The 18,631-nt window shown below is 41.6% G+C and overlaps 1 protein-coding gene across 1 annotated transcript in view; it reads left to right on the forward strand.

The window, feature by feature from the left end:
• GNS (glucosamine (N-acetyl)-6-sulfatase) overlaps positions 1-18,631 on the forward strand; it is a 46,485-nt gene that overhangs the window by 9,912 nt on the left and 17,942 nt on the right. Inside the window, 8 exon segments of the mRNA NM_001285690.1 lie at positions 1,149-1,208; positions 4,183-4,389; positions 6,323-6,388; positions 6,819-6,917; positions 8,550-8,717; positions 10,665-10,747; positions 12,011-12,129; positions 13,841-13,944. Of these exon segments, the coding sequence (NP_001272619.1) occupies positions 1,149-1,208; positions 4,183-4,389; positions 6,323-6,388; positions 6,819-6,917; positions 8,550-8,717; positions 10,665-10,747; positions 12,011-12,129; positions 13,841-13,944 (906 nt within the window).

Raw genomic sequence — 18,631 nt, forward strand, 5'->3', positions numbered from 1 at the left:
TTTATTATGTTGAGGCACATTCCTTGTCTATCTACTTTGAGAATTGTTATCATAAATTGATGTTGAGTTTTCTCAAATGCTTTTTCAGAGTTCTTGAATAAATGAAAATTCTCAAGCTAATGGATTCTTTAGGTTTTCTAACATCTATATAGAACAATGGTGGAAACTTTTATACAGTGAGAATGACCCTAGTATTAATATAGTTGTGTATTTGGGTTATTAGTCTGCAAGGAATTTTTACACAACAAAATCCACTTAAAACTGTGTTCAGTATGGTCTCAGCTTTCAAAGGCACTTCAGAATCGTCATCAACCGACTCATAATACAGCTAAAATGAGCTGCTTCAGATTGTCCTTTCTTGCTGTCTGGAATCTGAATAAAGATTATTAGTATGTATTACTATTATTTGTATCTAAATGACCAACATCATGCTTTCTGTCCTCACTATAGGATTTGAAACTAGTTGTTTTCTATACTTGTCAGGATCTTACATTTTGAGCAAAAAATAAAAAGCAAGGATATAAACTAATTTCTGACTGTTCTTTTGCTTGATGAGGTTCTGTTTGCCCTTTGGCTCAAGTTTTACCTGAGGTGGTGGTTGGTCTAGTGCAGAGGGCCATGAGCTTATACTCAGAAAGTGGGCATCCGGGCTGCACTGCCAAGTGACTGATATTTGAGTCAGTTTGGGGGCCTTGTCTGACTTTCAGAACCTAAGTGTTGTTTTATTTCTGTTTTAATGGGTGAAAGGCTCCTTTCATATCGTTTTCCACATTCTGCTTCTAAAGATGAATTAATGGAGTTAGATATGCCCCATCTTTTTGTAAAGGGGCTGGTGATAAATGAGAGAAGGGCATCGAGATCTCATTACATTGAAATCAGCGTTGCTAGAACAGTGCCATCAGCTGTGAACTTTCCCTTCCTGCAAGCATTCTAACTACCTGAACTTTTGCACAGGACATAACTGACTGTAATCAAACTTGCTGGGTTCATCTCCTGAATCACACAGGACTCTCAGCTGTTTCTTAGTGTCAGATGGAGCTGATCATTTGGGAATAAAAGGTTGAGAGTAATCAAAAAACACAAATTTTGTCTTGTGTGTTTTAGTTTATTGGAAGAAATTGTTTGACAGATATTTATTTATTTTACAGACACCACTGAAGAAAACCAAGGCTCTCATTGGAGAAATGGGAATGACTTTCTCCAGTGCTGTAAGTTTTGAAGCTGATTTAATTTTGTTAAACTCTGTGTTTATATTCTAAGAAGAAACACTCTTTTGAGTAGTCTACTGTAATTTTTATGGTTTTTCTTCTAGTTAAATGCCTGATCTGAAGGAAGGATTCTATTTAATGTGATATAAGTTCTTTTAATTGAAATATTACTACTTAACTATTGAAGATTTATGGCAAGTATCTTGTAAGCCATTCTGATCTGCAGCTCAGAGCTATAGAAGTTTATTTAAACCTTCATCGTTGGAGGTTTGAAAACGGATTATAAGAATTGGGTGTCATTTGTACTCTGTAAAGTGTTCCATGGTAAAATCTTGCAGGCTACTTTACAAAGCCCAATTAACCCTTATCGTCAAACCTAGCAAAGATAATACCAACAAAACAGAACAAGCCTAACAACTATGCATGTGTGTGTGCATACATATACGTGATATTAATACATCTGTATGTTCATGTATAAACATAAATGCAAAGATCCAAAACGAAACACTAACAAATCAAATTCAGGAACCATGCTCATAACCAAGTCAGTGGGAGCATAGCTTAGTGTCAGGAAATCCTTTGAAGATCAGCACAGTGTTGTGGTGAAGAGCACAGACTCTGGAACCAGACCACTGTGTTTTGAATGTTCTTGCTGTCTCTTTTCTAGCTGTGCTTCCTTGAGCAAGTTGTTAAGCTTTTTTGTCTTTGGTTTCCCCATTTGTAAATAGGAATACTAAAGCCTATCTCAGAGGTTAAATGGATTGTTACAAGTAAAGCAAGCACTTACATCAATGCCTGACTTGTAGTAAGTACCACTGCATAATGGTGGTTATTATGTCGTCCACCAGCAGTGGTTAAAAGAAGGGAAATTAGATGGTTGTCTCAATAGATGTTTAAAAGTCCTCTGAGGGACTTCCCTGGTGGTCCAGTGGTTGGGACTTTGCTTTCCAGCAGTGAGGGGGTGAGAGTTTGATTCCTGGTCGGGGAGCTAGGATCCCACATGCTTGCAGCCAAAAAACAAAAACATAAATGCAGTTTTTTAACAAATTCAAGAAAGACCATTAAAAATGGTCCGCATCCCCCCCAAAAAAGTCATCTGAAATGTTGGCACCCTTTTTCTTGTAATTTGTTAAACCATTAGAAGAATACACTATGATGACTATTTCAAACAAACAGCATAATTTACAGTTAAGATTAAAGTCTCAAGGTACTATTCTTAGGGACGACAACGAGGGCCCAGTAACTCTCACTTAATCATCTACTGAACTGTCTAGTCACTGGCATTAAGTCTTGTGAAGACCAAAATTGTTATTTCCATTTGTCTAAAGTTTCTACTTAGAAATCATAAGAGAGTTGTTGGAAAGCTTTTAAATTAATAGAATTTAGTGAGTTAGAAATGAAAAGCTGTAAATAACTTTCTTCCATGTAACTAGTTAGAGAAACATGAGGTTGGGGGAGAGGTGATCCCAGTGATATAAAGGCAGGAAAATACAGACTCTAGGAATAGCTAGTGGTGTCCAGTAATGGTTAAGACCTATAAATGCAGTTAGAATATTTGGTGAGTGATAAAGTACTTCATGCATAGTTATACACATCATTTTCTGTGGGGAGACACACTATAAAATGCTTATTCTAGTCAGAATCCCAGTGGGATTCTTTTTAGGCTGAATTTAGTGATTCCAGAGTTATCTGGAATAATAAGTAGGTTAGAATAATCAAGGTAAAATTTTTAAAGAGATATCTCTACCAGACCCTGAAATATAATATGAAGATCCAGTGAACAGCATAGCATTGGCCAAAAAATAGGTCAGGAAATAAAAAAGGAGAAGAATTAAAAGAGTTGCCAGTGTGAAAATTACAAAAGTCAAACATCCAACCAAATTAAAAAGCAAAAGTAAAAACTGGGAAGTATTTGTAGCACGATTGAATCCTTCCTTGAAGCTTATGTAGTGAGTGAGTGAATTTGCTCAATTGTGTCTGACTCTTTGCGACCCCATGGATTGTAGCCTATGAGGCTCTTCCGTCCATGGGATTTTCCAGGCAAGAATACTGGAGTGGGTTGCCATTTCCTTCTCCAGGAGATCTTCCCGACCCAGGGATTGAACCCAGGTCTCCTGCATTGTAGGCAGACAGACGCTTCACTGTCTGAGCCACCAGGGAAGTTAAAAAAAAACCTTATATAACAGGAGGGGAAAATGTGCAAAGCACGTGAACAGACCATTCACATGAACATAATTGATCAATATGCATGTGGAGAATGTTCATCCTCACCAGTATTTAAGAACGCCAATTCCAATTTGAAAGGCCAAAGAAATGTGAATTATTTCAAAGGGATAGTACGTAATTCTGGCAAGGGTGTGCTCAAATGAGCAAAATGAGCATTCCTGCCCTGCTGCTGTGAGTATAAGCTACTATTACCCTTCTGTAAAGTGAATCGGTAATTAGTGTTAGGACCGAGACAAATATTACTAGGTCAAATAGAGTAATTCTGTTGATGATAGGAGCTAATGGATATATAATTAGAGTAGGGAAAAAAAATCTGTGTCCAGTGTATTAAAGTGATGTAGGTAATCTACAAAACTCCAGATCAGCCTGAAAATGACTCCCTACTTCTCAGCTGCCCTAGATTTGAAGAGTATTCTTCATGTTTGTTCAGGACCTCGCTCCCAGCATGCTGTGTTCCTTGTATGTAACATTTCTTCGGCCGATGAGATTAGAACAGCTTCAGGTTATCCTGTAAAAAGAAACTAGCGGAAAAAGAGGTGTGTTCTCTTGGCTGTTCTGTTTCCTGTCTCCACTAGAGAACTTAAAGCAGCTCTGAAGTGTGTCATATGTAAAGAAAATCCCTATTCCACAGGAAACTAGAGGTTTGAAGTTAGGGGAATTGAGCCACTTTCTTTGTTCTGATTAGAAATGATGAGGAATCCGTCTGTCTTGTGTAACTCTGTCTCTCTGGCTTCTCTTCCTTTTGAAGTATGTGCCAAGTGCTCTCTGCTGCCCGAGCCGAGCCAGCATCCTGACAGGGAAGTACCCACACAATCATCACGTGGTTAACAACACTCTGGAGGGAAACTGCAGTAGCAAGTCTTGGCAGAAGATCCAGGAACCGAATACTTTCCCAGCAATCCTCAGATCAATGTGTGGTTATCAGACCTTTTTTGCAGGGAAATACTTAAATGAGGTATGTTGAATGGTCTAATTATTCCCTTTTGTTTTTTAACAACAGCTCCTGAAATGTGAATTTATATAATTCATGTTAGTTGTTTTTTAATTAGTATCCATTCAAGTCATGTTAAAGGGTTTTCGGGTATCTGGCATTTCTCTTCATCTACCTGTTAAACAGGAACTTATTTACATGAATGTAATTTAGAGGATTTGGACATGGTGGTTATTCTTTCTTCAAATAGTTTCTGGAGCATTTATTTTAAAATAGTCTTCAGACCACTGTGGTCTGAGACAATCTTCCCTTTTTTCCTCAAGAATTCTGCTTGTCACATGGCCATCACGGTATCTTTGTTTCCAGTTCTCCTTTATCAGGACCAGAGTGAAGAATTTTTTCCTTTGAGCTTCTTTCCTGAATAATAACAACTTAACCCATTTTTGGGAAACAGATTGTGGGGAGATAAGTCATGAAGGAAGAGCACCCAAGCCTAAGACATTCAGGCCATTGAAGTATGTGCCTGAGTGGTTAGCATGCTGGCCTTGCAGGCCCGGGATGAAGGGAGGCCTCGTTGTGACCTGCCCAGGCCAGACTTCAGGGTCTTGCGTCCACCACACTGGCCTTAGCATTTAGTCAGAGTTCAGGCTTAATGAGAATAGTGTGTTTGAGAGTGTTTGGGATTATCTTTTAAAGTAAAAGTGGGATTCAGGACAAAGAGAACACGTATGTTTTCTTATGCACTTTATCCATGGTTGCTAGAGATCTTAATATCTGATCTGAATTTTGTTAATTCTCTCCCTCCCTGTAATAATGGGGGAATTGGCAGCTTTGTGGGTTTGATGAAAAATGAGTCAGTTTGAAAAGAATCGTGAGCAATAAATGTGGTGGATTATGGCTACGGGTCATAAAGAGAACATACACTACTTTTCATGTTGAAGATCTTCTAACATACACAAAATTAGAAATTCTTCAAAATACAAAGAATTAGTTCTTAGAGGTACTGCATTAAATGGACAGTATTAAGCCTTGTCAAGATAAAATGGGATGACTCTGTGGTCTCCTCACTTAATCTTCACTCTATCTTATCAGATAAAGTGAGTCCAAATGTAGTTTTCAGGGCAGTTCCCTGGTGGTCCAGTGGTTAAGACTCCGAGCTTCCAATTCAGGGGGTGCAGGTTCAATCCCTGTTCAAGGAACTAAGATCCCACATGCCATGTGACATGGTCAAAAAATAAACATAAATAAAATAGCAAAAATGGACTTCATCAGCAGGAGAGCTGAACTGATAGACTGAGAGCTTATAGCCTGATTTGGGCTGTTAGCCACAAGGCTGGCTAGCCCATTCAGTCTACGCAATCAGTAGCTCAGCACGTGAGCCCTATGGCTTTAGCTATGTTGCCTTTTCCTGTAAAGGACTAGGAGTAAATATTTCAGGCTTTTGCAGGCCACATGTCTGTGTGGTGGCTATTCAGTTGTGTCATTGTCACTGGAAAGCAGCCACAGGCCTGCGGAAACCAGCGAGTGTGGCTGTGCTTCAGTAATGCTCCACCATCACTGAAGTTTAAATTTCAGGCAAATTGTCACAACAATAATCCTCTCCTGATTTTTTTTAAATTCAACTATATTTGATTTTGTATTTTTCTTTGTTTTTTTTTTTTTTTTTTTTTAGTGTTTATATTTTTTAATGTTTGGAAGAAAATTCTTAGCTTGCCAGCCATACAGAACAGCTGGCAGACTAGATTTGGCCGACCAGCCATAGTTTGCCAACTTACGCTTCAGGCATCCCTAGGTCTTTAGTGGTCTTCCCTTTTCAATTGATTTTTGTACTTGTGGAAATTGAGCACTTAACTGTGTTTCAGGCACTGATGTAACAAGATTCTGACAGTTTTCGTGTTTCTTTCTGGTCTGGTCACATCCCGTGAACTTCTGATGCATTGCTTGTCTTGCTTTCCAGTATGGAGCCCCAGATGCAGGTGGACTCGGACACGTCCCTCTGGGCTGGAGTTACTGGTATGCATTGGTGAGTGAGCAATGAAGTCAGCGACAGTTACACACAGCCCTACAGGTTTACTTTCTGCTGTAGCTCTGATATTGACATTACTCGGTTTGCATTTACGGTTGGCCATTTCATCTCCTTGAAAGTCTGTTGATTTGTGAGTCACTCTGTTGTGAGATATTTTTCTTGCATTCCACAAGGTTTAGCAACATATTTTGCTGTTCTACCGGATCTGTGTCTGGGTTTTTTAACTAAACATATTATTGAAATTCTGCTCGTAGTTAACAAAACCGTGATCAAAAAGTCTAATTCAGTATTGACTTGAGCAATTACCTTTTACCACTGTTTAAGCAGAGTACAGTTTAGCCCAGTATGGTTTCCAACTTTCATTTTGTATGCTGGCCTCATTTAAAAAAAAAAAAACACAAAAAACTCACTTTCCTCTCTTTAATAGGAAAAGAATTCTAAATATTACAACTACACTCTCTCTATCAACGGGAAGGCACGGAAGCATGGTGAGAACTACAGTGTGGACTACCTGACAGACGTCTTGGTGAGTTACTAAAGCTCTGTCCTTGCAGTTTAGCTCATGCTTAACTAAGGACTCTGCCTCAGAAGCCTTCAGTTATCTTTGTTCACATTGAGTAGCATGGATAAGAACTTGATCTAACTGCTGAAGCATATTTTCAGCTGGTTAAAGATTCCTGAGAGTGTTTTTCTTTGTAATTAAGCCAGGCTCAGATCTAATGTTTTTGAAATTCCAGCAGCAAATCCCTTTCCCAAAGGCTAATCTCTAATACTGTGGAGATTACTTTGAAGAGGTTTTACACTGTAAGGGTTCCTACTCTTGACCCCAGTTTTACTCACAGGCTGCAGGATGACAGCTTCATCATGAGGGTAAGGGGATAAAGGCAGGGAAGTTCTTCAGGCATTGAGTATTATATGTTAAAAAAAAATACTGTGATGGGAACATGAATTTGGGACTCTCCTTTCCTGTCTAAGATGGTTCTAATGACAACCCCCCATAAGGCATTCATTCACCAAGTACTTCAGCACCCCTTGGAGCTGGTACTAAGCAATAAGTAAAGCAAAGTTCCCGATTCTATGGGAGGTCACCTTTTAGGGGTAGATTTATTTACACATATGTGTGTTGTCTTGTTAGATGGTGATGAGTTAGAGCAATAAGGCAGAGGATGGAAGATACTTAGATAGTATTTAAGCAAAATCCTAGAGGAGATGAGAATGGACTATACAGATCAGTGGAAAGAGTGCCACAGGCAAAGAAAGCAAAAAGTGTGAAGGTGTTGAGGTAGGAGTGTGCCTGGCGTGTTGGAGAAACCACAGAGTGTCTGACGGGGCTGAAGTAAAGTTAGATGGGTGGGATGATGGTAGGAAATTGATAGTGTCTTTTGAGTTTCATGTTGGGAATAAATGAAGATGTAAATCAACTAGAACAATTAAAAACATAGCATGTACGTATGTGGGAAGCTTTGATTTTCATAAACTGTCTCCAGAGAAGCAAATGAAGAATTTAAGTCCAGATAAATTAAAACCCTGGTGTGGCATATTTGGACTTAGTATTATTCACTTAGCTTAACTTCAGCTGGCATAATTTAAGATATCCTATCTACTCTCTTGACCCCAGCATTTTTGTAAGATTATGGTAACTTAATTCACTTTTCCCACTATTGTGAATTAGGTTGACTGTCTTTTATATTCATTAAAGCATCAAATGTATATGCTCTGAGCTGCATTCATGTAAATTAATACTAAAAGGGCTAAATTATTCTTTTTTTTCCTCATGGGAGGCATAGCAACTTTCAGGTTGTGTAAAATCGTCAGCGTTAGTTGCTCAGTCATGTTTGACTCTTGGAGACCCCAGGGACTGTGGCCTGCCAGATTCCCCTGTCCATGGGGGTTCTCCAGGCAAGAACACTGGACTGGGTTGCCGTTTCCTTCTCCAGCTTTCTTAAGAAGGGGTGTGCTTTTCAGTATTTTCATGCGTTTGCCTGGAAGCTAGATGATTCGTTCCAGCAACACACTTGCAAGTGACTGTGACATAGATTGTGTGCACAACTGGGAGAAAGCTCATAGGCCCCTGTACCCCCTTCACCAGAGAAGAGATGCTTGTCTAGGCCTCAGCTGTTGGGTAGGGTGAGAGGTGACCAATCTTTCTGTGTGTCAGGCCAATGTCTCCTTGGACTTCCTGGACTACAAGTCCAACTCTGAGCCATTCTTCATGATGATCTCCACCCCAGCACCCCATTCGCCATGGACAGCTGCACCTCAGTACCAGAACGCCTTCCAGAACGTCTTCGCACCAAGAAACAAGAACTTCAACATCCATGGAACGGTAACTTCCCCTCAGCCTTGCATCAAGCCAGGCTCGATGTGATTAAGTGTATAATACACTGGTCAGGAAGCCTTTGAGTCGTGTAGTTGGTCTTCTTCTCAATCTTCTCGAGGTAATTGTGCCTGTCTCTAGTACACTAAGTAGGATACACGTGCTTCAGAAGTCCAGGTAGATTTCCTGCCATGCACCCAGTGAGCAACTCGAGAGTCCACGGGGAGTGGTAGAGAAATGCCGTCTTTCCTGCCTACAGTCCCTGCTGATAACCTCCATGCTGGCTCTCCTGCCCAGCAGTGGCCGAGATGGGTCCCTTGGGGCTGAATGGGGCCTGCAGCGTTCTCCTCTGGGTGGAGGCATAGGAAAAAGAGTGGTGACGCAGTGTAGTGTGATTGGAAAGGGAAGTTGGATGGCGAAGTGACCCAGAGCAAGGAGTGTAATAAAGGGCTATGGCCTAATGCTGTTTGCCTCCAGTGCCACCTACCCTTCCCTCGGTCCAGGAGATAGGCAGTTCACTGGTTCCAAGGCTGAAGACTGCTACCTCCTCATGCTTGTCTCCCTGAAGTCATAGTTACTCGTGAGGTGGTAGAAAGAATGAGTCCTGGAGTTAGATTCAGGACTACCGCTTTCTAACTAAGTGACCTGACGGTTAGTAAGAGGCCTAACTTCCGTTTTTCCCTCTGCAGTGGGGGATCCTGACCTCTCATGCAATTCTTGAATGGATTAAAGTTGTTGTCATTCAGTTGCTCAGTCATGTCTGACTCTTTGCAACCCCATGGGCTGCAGCACGCCAGGCTGCACCATCTCCCGGAGTTTGCTCAAACTCAAGTCCATTGAGTTGGTGATGCCATCCAGCCATCTCATCCTCTTGTCATTCCCTTCTCCTCCTGCCTTCAATCTTTCCCAGCATTGGGGTCTTTTCAAAGGAATTGGCTCTTTGCATCAGGTGGCCAAAATATTGGAGCTTCCTCATCAGTCTTTCCAATGAATATTCACAGTTGATTTCCTTTAGGGTTGACTGGTTTGATCTCCTTGCTGTCCAAGGGGCTCTCAGGAGTCTGTACGTAGAAGCATTTAGCACATTGCCTGGCACAGGCTGTGCTTGCTGTGTATGATGTTAAAACTGAGTGAACTGAGTTTTAAACCAAAGGGCTGGTCTCTCTCTGTTCCAAAAGAAGTACATACAAGCTCCCATGGCTAAGTAAGCCTAGCAACTTAAGGTTAAATAAGTCACTGTGCTACAGAATTTCTCAGTTATTCATGTTCTAACATGAATTTGCAATAGGAGAACATGCTGTATAGCATTTTTCAAGCATACTAACTAAAGAAGATTGAGGATCACAGTTTGCGTGGTGGCGGCCTAGGGTTGTATGAATAGGGAGGAGAAAATCAAAAGTATTTGGCAATTTTTTAAAAAAAACTTCTTTATTTAAATGAGAAGAAGCCTTTAGATTTGAAGTTTTAGAAAATTGCTATGATAAGGTTTTTTCCCCAAGGTCTAAGAATGATCTATATCTTTGGTAGGAAGATAGAGGAAAATGGAATGATGACTTATTAGGCAAAACTTAGAGGAAGGTAAAGTTAGTATTTACCCTTTTGTAGTTTGAGTGACAGACTCAAGCACAGATTCTAAGTTACAAATGTAATCTAGTCAGTTTCCGGCATCTTTCTCTAAATGTCTTATGCTGCTCAGGAAGGATCCCAGGCCTTCTGCTGTTAGGGAGGGGTTGGGAAGAAGCTAAAAAATGAGTGATAATTTGCAGAATTTTTTTTTTTCTTATAAACACAGAGAAGGGAGGTGGGAGTGGGTGGTGGAGGGAAAATCTGAAGTTGCTTAATCAGGCTTAATCAGTTAGTTCCTTTTTGCTCAAGTATCAAGTGATCCTTTTATTTACTCTAGTACTTTGACTGTGGTGACTTGGTGCTAACTTTTTTTCTTCTTTTAAATTTTAGAACAAGCACTGGTTAATTCGGCAAGCCAAGACCCCAATGACTAATTCTTCAATACAGTTTTTAGATAATGCATTTAGGAAAAGGTAAGAGCTGCTCCTTTCTCAGTCTGGGTGGTCTTTGAGGACCCTCAGAAGCAACCCATGCATAGAGGACTGCACCATGAGAAAAAAATCAGAGCTTAGCAAGTTGGTGGGAGAGATTCTGATAGGGGGTCTCCGCATTTAGCAGTAAGGTGGCCTTTGGCCCTTAGGACTGATTAAACAGTCCATTTTTCTGACTCGTTAAAATGTTGCAAATTGGAGCCATTTGGTTGAAATTTTTCTTTTCACTGTGTCTAAAGAAAATTACATAAGACCCAAAGGCTTAGACTAGAGCAAAATATCTGCCTTTGCTGTTTTGAGTTTTCGAGAAAATTCTTTTAAGTCAGGTTTTTAAAAGTGTGTTACTTTCTCTTAAGATTTAGTTTTGGACCAGGAATTGGCGGACTTCTTCTGTGAAGGGGCAGATAGTAAATATTACAGGCTTGTAGGCCATCTTATGTCTGTTGCTGATGCTCAGCTCTGCTGTTGGAGTGCACAGCAGCCCTGGACAGTATGAGAATGAATGAGCATGGCTGTGTTCCAATAAAACTTCATATAAAAACAGCCCACAAGTTGTCGTTTTGGGGGTGTAGAGTTTCAGATTCGCAAGGTGAAAACATTCTGGAGATTGGTTTCACTCGGTGAATATACTGAACCCTACTGACCTATCCACTTACAGATTGTTAAAACAGTAATATTTTATGTCTTGTACCACAGTTGAAAACAGAAGGAATGTGGTCCAGCTTTGACCCATGACTATAGTTTGCTGACCCCTTTTAGTCCATTAAACACTGTTGCAGCACAGGTCTATCTGAATTCATCTCTGTCAATCAGTGCTGATTTGACAAGTTTGCCTTCTGGTACTGGGGAGTTTTTTTTGTTTGTTTTTTTACTTGAAGGATAATTGCTTTACAATATTGTGTTGGTGTCCACCATACAGCGACACCAGGAGTCTTTCATTCTCATCACCAGTCATGATAAATAATAAAGCTAATTCATTGTTTAAAAGCCTAATGTATTTCTATGGAATCAGTTAAATTTGGAGTGTTCTGGAATTTTCTAATCTGTGTTTTGCAATGAAAGGAACGGAAATGTGGGATTGGAGCTTTCAGGGAAGAGTGGCTTTGAGGGGTTTCTTTGGGAGGGAGTTTGGGGGTGTTTTGGGTTTGGGAGCTTGTTTGGACTGGCTTCTGCTGTTTTGGCAAGATGGCAGTACCTCAGCCCTTTGTCTCTGAGGTGCTGTTGCTGCCCTCTGTTCACATTCAGGTGGCAGACTCTGCTCTCAGTGGATGACCTTGTGGAGAAGCTGGTCAAGCGATTGGAGTTCAATGGGGAGCTCAACAACACCTACATCTTTTATACCTCAGACAATGGCTATCACACAGGTAAGGGGCAGACCGTGACCTTGGTGAAGGGCCTCTCCGTTCTCACCCAGTCAGTAGCGCTGGCTGGGAGCTTCTGTCCTTTTGCAGTGGTGAATAGGCCAGAGGGAGGGTCTTGCCCTCAGGGCTCCTCTGGTTAGAAGGCCAACTCATTCCCTTAGGGAAAGACCCAGTTTCATTACTTGCCATCTGACAGGCTAAATTATGTGGTGTTCTAAGGAGTCTAAGCAGAGAATAAGCTTGATGGGTTGGAGGCAGGCTTTATGAAAGAGGTGAGAAACTGAACTTGATTTAAAAGATAAGTGGATCTTAGAGACCGGGGTATGACATTTTACACAGGAAGACGAAGAGAGGGTTGCCCTGGGGAAAAACTGTCCTGTGACATTAGGTTTTTGGTGTGTGTGGTTTTTCTTTTGTGGCTTTTGTCTTTTCACAACTGCAGTATGAGTCAACCCCATGTCCTTGACTTTCATCCTTTTTACTTGGACCTTCTTTAGCTAAAAATCAGTATTTTCTTCTTTCTCCACTCTTTAAATTTCCTAAATTTGAAGGTAATTAATCTGATATTTGCACAGGAGCAGATTGATTAGGCATTTCATGTGTTATTATGAATATTTTTCAAGTCAAAGTAAAGACTAGTAAATTAACCTTCGTTGTCTAGCTTTAATTTTCAGTGACACAGGGCCAGTCTTTTGAGTTCCTCATTCCTTCTGCATGTTTCTTTTTTAGCTAGAAGTTTCTGAAGGCACTCCAGACATGGTGATTCCATACGTCAACACTTGATTGTGCATCTGATTAGTTGATTACATATCAGAACCTACATAAAATCCACACGCTACCTTTACTTTTTATGTGTCGTACGGCTGTCTTTTGCCACTGATTTATCGGAGAAACTGGTCTTTTGTCCTTTAGAGTATCACATTCTAGATATGGCTAATTGCATATGTGATAACTTGTTTATCTATACTCAGCATTTTCTATAGATTGATAGTTAGATCGAGAGTCTTACTAGAAATGCGTGTTTTTCAACAAGAATGCTTTCTTATTGATGCTGCTGTGTACTTCTTACTGCTTCACATCATGAAGCCTGGATGTATGGTTGCCTCACTTTAGAGATGCTGTTTCTGATTGATGGCTCATGCGGTACCAACCTGAGCTCCTCCTGTGAACCTCTTGTGGCTGAAACTTCCACTGATGATTGTGCGTAAATCAGTTCCCTCAGAATCTGCAAAATACGACTTCATAACTCTGTCCTTCCTTTTGAACTTAACTAGCTGGAATTCCTCAGGAAATTTGCCTCATCAACTGTTTGGTTATCTTGAGGTACAGTTTATTCAAGAAAGGCTGGATAAATGGTTTTGTTCCTTTATTTAATAGCATTTAGACTAACTTCATTCGGTTGTGATCAGGTGGAGTATCACACATAAATAATGGATATTTGTGCTTCAGTACTTTCTGGTGATTCCTTTTGTTGTATTTGCCTATTTAAAGCCAGGGAGTTCCTCTGGACATTTATTTAAAGAAGATGAGCTCATTGTTTCCTGCCTTGTAATAATTAGGGACCCTGGGGGATTTAAGCTCTTCGCTAAAACACCATAATTAGTTAAAAAAAAAAATGGCTATTTTTTATTTTTACTATTGATTGAATGCATGTGTGCATGAGAGACATTTCTATCTTGGCTCCGTCTTTACCCTATGCATTTTTTTTTTCCAGGACAGTTTTCTTTGCCAATAGACAAAAGACAGCTGTATGAATTTGATATCAAAGTTCCACTATTGGTTCGAGGGCCTGGGATCAAACCAAATCAGACAAGCAAGGTAGGTTCCTGATACGGTGGTGCTGTATACAGGTAGAATTTGCCTGAGAAAAGAAAGCTTTTCCTCCCAAGAGGAGACCTATTCTGTTTCTCCTCCTTTGAGGATAAAGGCTGATTGGCTTAAGATTTTACAAGTGTATTTGTAAGCTTTGCAAACGGTGATTCTAATTTCTTTCTTTTTAATTGAAGTATACTTGATGTACCATATTCTGTAAGTTCAGGTATATAGTATAATGATTTACAGTTTTTAAAGACCATGCTCCATTGAGTTATTTGTAAATATTGGCTGTATATACTGTTCAGTTCAGTTCAGTCGCTCAGTCGTGTCTGACTCTTTGCGACCCCATGAATCGCAGCATGCCAGGCCTCCCTGTCCATCACCAACTCCCGGAGTTCACTCAGACTCTCGTCCATTGAGTCACTGATGCTGTCCAGCCATCTCATCCTCTGTCGTCCCCTTCCCCTCCTGCCCCCAAACCCTCCCAGCATCAAAGTCTTTTCCAGTGAGTCAACTCTGCATGAGGTGGCCAAAGTACTGGAGTTTCAGCTTCAGCATCATTCCTTCCAAAGAAATCCGAGGGCTGATCTCCTTCAGAATGGACTGGTTGGATCTCCTTGCAGTCCAAGGGACTCTCAAGAGTCTTCTCCAACACCACAGTTCAAAAGCATCAATTCTTTGGCACTCAGCTTTCTTCACAGTCTAACTCTCACATCCATACATGACCACTGGAAAAACCATAGCCTTGACTAGATGGACCTTTGTTGGCAAAGTAACGTCTCTGCTTTTGAATATGCTATCTAGGTTGGTCATAACTTTTCTTCCAAGGAGTAAGCGTCTTTTAATTTCATGGCTGCAGTCACCATCTGCAGTGATTTTGGAGCTCCCAAAAATAAAGTCTGACACTGTTTCCACTGTTTCCCCATCTATTTGCCCTGAAGTGATGGGACCAGATGCTATGATCTTCGTTTTCTGAATGTTGAGCTTTAAGCCAACTTTTTCACTCTCCACTTTCACTTTCATCAAGAGGCTTTTCAGTATATCCTGTGTCGTACTGTATATCCATGTAGCTTATTTTACAACTAATACTTTGAACCTTTTAACCTTCCATTCCTGTATTTCTCCTCCCCATCCCATCTCCCCTTTGGTAACCACTAGTTTGTTCTCTGTGTCTGTATCTGTTCTCCATATCCATCTTTTGTTATATTTGGTAGTTTGTTGTATTTGCTGCTACTACTGCTAAGTCACTTCAGTTATGTCTGACTCTGTGCGACCCCTTAGACGGCAGCCCACCAGGCTCCCATGTCCCTGGCATTCTCCAGGCAAGAACACTGGAGTGGGTTGCCATTTCCTTCTCCAGTGCATGAAAGTGAAAAGTAAAAGTGAAGTCTCTCAGTCGTGTCCAACTCTTAGCGACCCCATGGACTGCAGCCTACCAGGCTCCTCCGTCCATGGGATTTTCCAGGCAAGAGTACTGGAGTGGGGTGCCATTGCCTTCTCTGGTTGTATTTGCTAGATTTCACAAGTAAGTGATATCTTATAGTATTTGTCTTTCACTGTCTGACATATAATAAGGGTAAACTGCTGGCCACCCACTCTTCGCTGTATTTTCCCCTTGTATACGTATCACATCAGCATGAATAGCTTTCGCTTGTCTCATGGTGACTGCACTTCCCCAGGGTGCTCTTTAAAACTACCTCCTGAAAGTGAAAGGCTCAACATCCAGAAAGTTTTGGATTGAATCACTTAGACTGGACTAAAAACCCTGTCTCTGTTTTTTTTTCCCTCCAGTTCATAGTGACTCTTGAGAAGCAGCCCAGGCTGGAGCCCACAGCCCTGTAGAGCCAGGCTCTTCAGGCTTCTTGTGTGTGCGCATCCCCTGGGGGCCTTGTTGACATGCAGATTCTGATTCTCCATTCCAGCCTGCTCCCAGGTATTCCCGGCTGATGTCTGCCTGGTCTCAGCTCCCTCTGCATATAAGCCTACAGAAAGCTTGTCTTCTGAGAATTTAGTCCCTCTCTGTGGGACTCTTCCCTTACTAATGCCTTTCTGCTTTACCGATTCTCTTTCCTAAAACTATCATAAAGGATCACATTATTCTTTTGTTACCATTTCCATCTGGTTTTAATACTGAGGCAGATGATGGGCACCTTGATCCAAACTCTTTGGTCTAACCTTGAGAGAGAAGAATTGATAGGCTCTACCAGTTATGTTTACCGTCTTCCTGGATAGCACAATTTCAGTCCCAGCTCTGTGAGAGAGACAAACAAAAAACAAGAAAATGGATCATTTAAGCTAAAATTGGAAGATAGGCCAGCATTTCTAGGTATTCTGGGTACTTGAATTTAATTTGAGGGTTTAATGTTTACTTTGTTTAAATGTCTGCCATTTACTTGTTTCCTTTCACAATGCTCTTGATTGGAATTCTGTTGAAATTGTCTCAGAAACTTAAAGTGGCCTTCGTAATTGCCTTCTGAATTTTCTTTTCCTCTCAAGACCCACATTTCTAAAGCCAGTCACTTTCCACTACAAATCCATCACCCTCTAAATGGACATCTCCTTTCAAGAGAGATGGGCAAGATTGGAAGACCATTCAACCATAAAAGCTTCTTCTGGGTGTTGGGAGTGTTTTGAGGAGGCGCATCTGTAGCCATGTGCGTGTCCCAGGAAGAGGGCTATTGGGACTGCGTCTGTGCAAGGAGGGAGGCTGATGAGCACAGATGTCAGCCAGCTGCCCAGGGAACAGACTGTTCCTTTTTTCCTCAAGTTGACAGTGGCACTAAATGTTAAAATCAGAAACTTCACCTTCTGTAAGTCATTTAAGTGAAACCAGGTCCTACAAAGCCATTTCAACAGTAATAACCTTTATTGAATACTTAGGATGCAAGAGGTGCTGTTCCAAGTGTTACTGCCTGTATCACCTCACTTAACCTTCACAGCCTTTTGAGATATGAATACAGTCATCCCCATTTTATAGATGAGGAAACTGAGGTTCAGTGATTTGCCCAAGACGGTGTAGCTAAAGAATAGCGGAGCCCTGCATTTGAACCCCGGCAGTCTGGCTGGTGCCCGCCTAAGCAGAACTCACACACTCAGCCGCGACTGCGGTTCAGACCGGTATCTTCCTGTGCCAGTTCGCTACACGAGGAGCCTGGGAGTCACAGCAACAGCCGCCATGGGAAGGCTGATCCTTAGCTCCCCGAGTCAGGGGAGCCGCATGCTTGAGCTGCATTCACCAGCGAAAGCCTCTGAGGCATTTAGGCAGAGCCTCAGGTCTCGGAAGGCTTCAGTCATGCAGAGATCTGTGGGAGGGCGTCCTCAGCAGCGCAGCAGTGCCTGTAAAGGCGCAGGGAGGAGAATGAGCTCAGCTGGTCCAAGGGCAGAAGGCAGCAGTTGTGCTGAACCCCTTTCACTTCCTACCCCGACCAGACGTCTCTCTCACCCCCTTACCTCTGCGCAGCTGGCCGCTTCTGTCTGCATGCCCACCTCATGCCCCTTTCACCCGGCTAAGTTAATGTCCTCTGGGGCTTTGGTTTAGGGCTCTCCTCTGGGACATACAGGTAGATACCTACCCCACAGAGAGTGAGTGCCTTTCCCAGGTTCCCAGCTGGCCTCACACTTAACACACCTGACTAAGTTTGTCTTTTTGACTCCAGGAGTCCCTACTTGAGAGGTATTATCCAACCTTAGACTACCCAGCCCTTAGTGGGAGTTTGAGATTAGCAGATGTAAGCAATTGCTTATGCAGTGAATAAACAACGAGGTGTATAGCACAGGGACCTCTCCTCAATGTTTTGTAATAACCTAAATGGGAAAAGAATTGGAAAAAGAATAGATACACGTATTTGTATAACTGAATCACTTTGCTGTACCCCTGAAACTAACACAACATTGTTAACTATGCTCCAATATAAAACAAAACAATTTTTAAAGGTCCCATTATGTAGTCTAGGGAACTACATTCAATAGCCTATGATAAACCATAATGGAAAAGAATATTTTTAAATAAATGTATCTCTGTATGTGTATAACTGAATCACTTTACAGCAGAAATTAACATGCTAAGTCAACTGTACTTCAATGAAAAAAAGAACACCTAGCCCTTAATATACAATGGTGGACATCCAAGTTGTGTGAATGGATATTACCAAGGTTACGCAGTAAGTGGCAGAACCAAGTCTGAAAGTTAATTGTTCTCAAAAATCCATGGGTTTGGGGGAATTCCCTGGTGGTCCGGTGGTTAGTACTTGGTGCTTTCACTGTCAAGGGCCTGGGTTCCATCCCAGGTCAGGGCAGTAAGATCCCACAAGCCATGCAGTACAGCCAACAAAAGAAAAACACCATGGTTTACGACATTCTGTGCTGACAGTTGTGGTGTGAGAAGTATAAAATTTCCAGCTTCCATCTAACACAGTGTCAGCGATGGTGGCTGACTCATCCTGTGCTGGCAGCGCAGTTGTCTCAGTGCAGGTTCTGTGTGAGGGTCACGGGGTGGTGAGCTGAGCCGGCAACAGCCTGGTGGCCAGAACAGGGCACATTTGAGCAGTGGGTTTAGCTTTGTGTTGGCTGTTGAGGAGAGCAGGGGCAGGTGGTATGGGCAGATGCCAAGCATTGGCTGTTGAGGTCTTCTTCTCTGGCTAGACATTAACCTAGCTTTAGATTTGGTGGTGGAAGTTCTTCAAAAGGGCTT

This window comes from Capra hircus, chromosome 5 (genome assembly GCF_001704415.2).
Source record: "Capra hircus breed San Clemente chromosome 5, ASM170441v1, whole genome shotgun sequence".
Classification (NCBI taxonomy): domain Eukaryota; kingdom Metazoa; phylum Chordata; class Mammalia; order Artiodactyla; family Bovidae; genus Capra; species Capra hircus.